This window comes from Hyla sarda, unplaced genomic scaffold (genome assembly GCF_029499605.1).
Source record: "Hyla sarda isolate aHylSar1 unplaced genomic scaffold, aHylSar1.hap1 scaffold_1686, whole genome shotgun sequence".
NCBI lineage: Eukaryota > Metazoa > Chordata > Amphibia > Anura > Hylidae > Hyla > Hyla sarda.
Window position 1 is genome coordinate 35025 of NW_026608326.1, and position 5720 is coordinate 40744.

A 5720-nucleotide genomic window follows, 5' to 3' on the forward strand; every position below is an offset into this window, starting at 1 on the left:
AAGGTATAACACGTAACACTGCTCCCCCCCCCCTCACACACACCAAAGGGAAGGTATAAACACGTAACACTGCTCCCCCCCCCACACACACCAAAGGGAAGGTATAACATGTAACACTGCTCCCCCCCCCCTCACACACCAGAGGGAAGGTATAACACGAAACACTGCTCCCCCCCCCCCCTCACACACCAGAGGAAGGTATAACACGTAACACTGCTCCCCCCCCCCCCCACACACACACCAGAGGGAAGGTATAACACATAACACTGCTCCCCCCCCCCCACACACACACCAGAGGGAAGGTATAACACGTAACACTGCTCCCCCAACCCCCCAACCCCCACACACCAGAGGGAAGGTATAACTGGTTACACCCCCCAACCCCCACACACCAGAGGGAAGGTATAACTGGTTACACCCCCCAACCCCCACACACCAGAGGAAGGTATAACTGGTTAGACCACCCAACCCCCACACACCAGAGGGAAGGTATAACTGGTTACACCCCCCAACCCCCACACACCAGAGGGAAGGTATAACTGGTTAGACCACCCAACCCCCACACACCAGAGGGAAGGTATAACTGGTTAGACCACCCAACCCCCACACACAAGAGGGAAGGTATAACTGGTTACACCACCCATGTTTTCTGCTTCTAGTTAACGGTAACTGGACTCCATGGTCTCCGTGGTCAGAGTGTCCAGTCACCTGTGGATCCAGTGTTCAGATTCGGAGCCGGGCTTGTATCAATCCTCCCCCTCGGAACAATGGTTCAGACTGCGAGGGCCCAGACACAGACAGGCGGAACTGTACCAACAAGCTGTGTGAGGGTGAGAGGTCCTCTACATGTCACTCCATTAACTCTCTGTGGTGGCTGATTTCTCCCCATTACCTACTGACCCCTCACTGGCCATCATGGACAAGTGTATCTGAGCTGCTTATACTAACTGGATCTGCTGATTATCTGTATGGGGGATGGGGTGAACCATAAAGATCAGTCTATGTGATGGAACATAGGGATCAGGGAGATGGGGTGGACCATAGGGATCAGGGAGATGGGGTGGACCATAGGGATCAGGGAGATGGGTGGACCATAGGGATCAGGGAGATGGGGTGGACCATAGGAGATCAGGGAGATGGGGTGGACCATATGGATCAGGGAGGTGGGGTGGACCATAGGGATCACGGGGGGGGGGGAACCATAGGGATCACGGGGGGTGGACCATAGGGATCAGGGAGATGGGGTGGGACCGTAGGGATCAGAGAGGTGGGGTGGGACCATAGGGATCAGGGAGATGGGGTGGACCATAGGGATCAGGGAGATGGGACGGACCATAGGGATCAGGGAGATGGGGTGGATCATAGGGATCACAGGGGGGGTGGGGGGGTGGACCGTAGGGATCATGGGGGGGGGGGGGTGGTTTGGGGGGTGTACCGTAGGGATCAGGGTGGTGGGGTGGACCGTAGGGATCAGGGAGGTGGGGTGGACCGTAGGGGATCAGGGAGGTGGGGGTGGACCGTAGGGATCAGGGAGGTGGGGTGGAGGGGTGGACCGTAGGGATCAGGGAGGTGGGGTGGACCGTAGGGATCAGGAAGGTGGGTGGACCGTAGGGATCACGGGGGGGGGGGGGGTGGACCGTAGGGATCACGGGGCGGGGGGGTGGACCGTAGGGATCACGGGGGGGGGGGGGGGTTGGACCGTAGGGATCACGGGGGGGGGGGGGGGTGGACCATAGGGATAAGGGAGGTGGGGTGGACCCTAGAGATCAGGGAGGTGGGGTGGACCCTAGAGATCAGGGAGGTGGGGTGGACCCTAGGGATCAGGAGGTGGGGTGGACCACAGGGATCAGGGAGATGGGGTGGACCACAGGGATCAGGGAGATGGGGTGGACCACAGGGATCAGGGAGATGGGGTGGACCACAGGGATCAGTGAGATGGGGTGGAACACAGGGATCAGGGAGATATAGTGGACCATAGGGATCAGGGAGATGGGGTGGACCATAGGGATCAGGGAGGTATGGTCGACCATAGGGATCACGAGGCTGGGGGGTGGACCAAAGGGATCATGGAGGTGGGGTCGACCATAGGGATCAGGGAGGTGGGGGTTGACCATAGGGAGATGGAGTGGACCATAGGGATCAGGGAGGTATGGTCGACCATAGGGATCACGGGGCTGGGGGTGGACCAAAGGGATCATGGAGGTGGGGTCGACCATAGGGATCAGGGAGGTGGGGTTGACCATAGGGATCATGGAGATGTGGGTGAACCATAGGGATCAGGGAGATGGGGTGAACCATAGGAATCAGGGAGGTGGGGTCGACCATAGGGATCAAGGGGGAGGGTGTACCATAGGGATCAGGGAGGTGGGGTGGACCATAGGGATCGGGGGGGGGGGCGTACCATAGGGATCAGGGATAAAGGAAGAAATGTCCAGCGCAGGATGAGGTCAAACAGGAGCTTTATTGGCGATCACATGGAACACACAAAAACACCAACGCATTTTGCGTCAAGCTGGGCCCTTAGGGGTGTACCATAGGAATCAGGGAGATGGGGTGGACCATAGGGATCAGGGAGGTGGGGTGGACCATAGGGATCACGGGGGGGGTGTACCATAGGGATCAGGGAGGTGGGGTGCACCATAGGAATCAGGGGGGCGTGGACCATAGGGATCACGGGGGGGGGGGGGGGTCGTACCATAGGGATCAGGGCGGTGGGATGGACCATCAGAATCGGGGGGAGGGGCATACCATAGCGATCAGGGGCGTGGGGTGGACCATAGCGATCAGGGGGGGTGGGGTGGACCATAGGGATCTGACGTGTCTCTCTCCTGCAGGTGGTGGCCCCTGTGGATGGACTGACTGGAGCCCCTGCTCCGCAGCTGTGGTACAGGCCTCCGCAGTCGGATGGTCACAGATACACCAGATGGTCGATGTGAGGGCAGAGAGCGGCTACAGACCGAGGCCTGTTATCTGCGGCCATGTGAAGGTACCGGGGAGGGGCAACTGTGGTCACCGGTCATACATGTTCTGTAGTGATGTCACCGGTCATACATGTCCTGTAGTGATGTCACCGGTCATACATGTTCTGTAGTGATGTCACCGGTCATACATGTTCTGTAGTGATGTCATACATGTTCTGTAGTGATGTCACCGGTCATACATGTTCTGTAGTGATGTCACCGGTCATACATGTCCTGTAGTGACGTCACCGGTCATGCATGTCCTGTAGTGATGTCACCGGTCATACATGTTCTGTAGTGATGTCACCGGTCATACATGTCCTGTAGTGATGTCACCGGTCATACATGTCCTGTAGTGATGTTACCGGTCATACATGTTCTGTAGTGATGTCACCGGTCATACATGTTCTGTAGTGATGTCACCGGTCATACATGTCCTGTAGTGACGTCACCGGTCATACATGTCCTGTAGTGATGTCACCGGTCATGCATGTCCTGTAGTGATGTCACCGGTCATACATGTTCTGTAGTGATGTCATCGGTCATACATGTCCTGTAGTGATGTCACACCAGGTCATACATGTCCTGTAGTGATGTCACCGGTCATACATTGTTCTGTAGTGATGTCACCGGTCATACATGTCCTGTAGTGATGTCACCGGTCATACATGTCCTGTAGTGATTTCCACCGGTCATGCATGTCCTGTAGTGATGTCACCGGTCATACATGTTCTGTAGTGATGTCACCGGTCATACATGTCCTGTAGTGATGTCACCGGTCATACATGTCCTGTAGTGATGTCACCGGTCATACATGTCCTGTAGTGACGTCACCGGTCATACATGTCCTGTAGTGATGTCACCGGTCATACATGTCCTGTAGTGATGTCACCGGTCATACATGTCCTGTAGTGATGTCACCGGTCATACATGTCCTGTAGTGACGTCACCGGTCATTACATGTCCTGTAGTGATGTCACCGGTCATACATGTCCTGTAGTGATGTCAACCGGTCATACATGTCCTGTAGTGACGTCACCGGTCATATATGTCCTGTAGTGACGTCACCGGTCATACATGTCCTGTAGTGATGTCACCGGTCATACATGTCCTGTAGTGATGTCACCGGTCATACATGTCCTGTAGTGATGTCACCGGTCATACATGTCCTGTAGTGATGTCACCGAGTCATACATGTCCTGTAGTGATGTCACCGGTCATGCATGTCCTGTAGTGATGTCACCGGTCATACATGTTCTGTAGTGATGTCACCGGTCATACATGTTCTGTAGTCATGTCACCGGTCATACATGTTCTGTAGTGATGTCACCGGTCATACATGTCCTGTAGTGATGTCACCGGTCATACATGTTCTGTAGTGATGTCACCGGTCATGCATGTCCTGTAGTGATGTCACCGGTCATACATGTTCTGTAGTGATGTCACCGGTCATACATGTTCTGTAGTGATGTCATACATGTTCTGTAGTGATGTCACCGGTCATACATGTTCTGTAGTGAAGTCACCGGTCATACATGTTCTGTAGTGAAGTCACCGGTCATACATGTCCTGTAGTGATGTCACTGCTCGTAGGTGCTTATGTATGACCTCACAGTGATGTCATACGTGTCTGGTGTCCACCTTTGGGGTCTCCTGTATACCATGTTGCCCGTTTCTCTATGACAGGGCTCTGTTCCTGGGGGCCGTGGAGCCCGTGGTCGGTCTGCTCCTGTCACTCCATACTCCAGCAGCGGTATCGGGAGCCCTGGGCCCTGTGTTCGGTGGGGACACATGTGATGAGCTGGGCACCGAGGTCCGGCCATGTAACAACTCCCTGTGCTCTGGTGAGAGGCTTCACATTAACCCTGTGACCTTATGACCTGAGAGTCTGGGGTAGGTGTAACCCTTCTTCTCCTTCCTTATAGAGTCCAGCTGTCCTCCTCCATTTACCTTCAGCCCCTGTGGATCTCCCTGCACTCGTCTATGTTCCTCCAGACACAGGTCAGATGGATGCCAGGATTTACCCACCCTGCCAACCCGGCTGCTACTGCCCCCTGGTGAGTGGTGGTGATCGGAGACTGGTGGGGAAGTAATAGGTAGAGGCGCCTCATGAAGAGGTCCATGGTTATAGAGGATGATGAGGTTCCTCAGTGATGGAGGATGATGAGGTTCCTCAGTGATGGAGGATGATGATGGGGTTCCTTGGTGATGAAGGATGATGAGGTTCCTCGATGATGGAGGATGATGAGGTTCCTCAGTGATGGAGGATGATGAGGTTCCTCGGTGATGGAGGATGATGAGGTTCCTCACTGAGGGAGTATGACGAGGTTCTTCGGTGATGGAGGATGATGAGGTTCCTCAGTAATAGAAGGATGATGAGGTTCCTCAGTGATGGAGCATGATGGGGGTTCCTCAGTGATGGAGGATGATGGGGGTTCCTCGGTGATGGAGGATGATGAGGTTCCTCGATGATTGAGGATGATGAGGTTCCTCGGTGATGGAGGATGATGGGGGTTCCTCGGTGATGGAGGATGATGGGGGTTCCTCGGTGATGGAGGATGATGGAGGTTCCTCGGTGATGGATGATGATGGGGTTCCTCGGTGATGGAGGATGATGAGGTTCCTCGATGATTGAGAATGATGAGGTTCCTCGGTGATGGAGGATGATGGGGGTTCCTCGTGATGGAGGTTGATGGGGGTTCCTCGTGATGGAGGTTGATGGGGGTTCCTCGGTGATGGATGATGATTGGGTTCCTCGGT

At 55.0% G+C, this 5720-nt stretch overlaps 1 protein-coding gene across 1 annotated transcript in view; it reads left to right on the forward strand.

Moving 5' to 3' along the window:
* The window catches only part of LOC130311896 (SCO-spondin-like), a gene marked incomplete at its 5' end in the record, with an annotated part of 39907 nt that extends 34890 nt beyond the window's left edge, over nt 1-5017 (forward strand). The window contains 4 exons of the mRNA XM_056552539.1: nt 660-830; nt 2835-2986; nt 4647-4804; nt 4886-5017. Of these exons, the coding sequence (XP_056408514.1) occupies nt 660-830; nt 2835-2986; nt 4647-4757 (434 nt within the window). The remainder of the gene's footprint in view (nt 1-659; nt 831-2834; nt 2987-4646; nt 4805-4885) is intronic.
* Nucleotides 5018-5720: the final 703 nt, after the last annotated feature.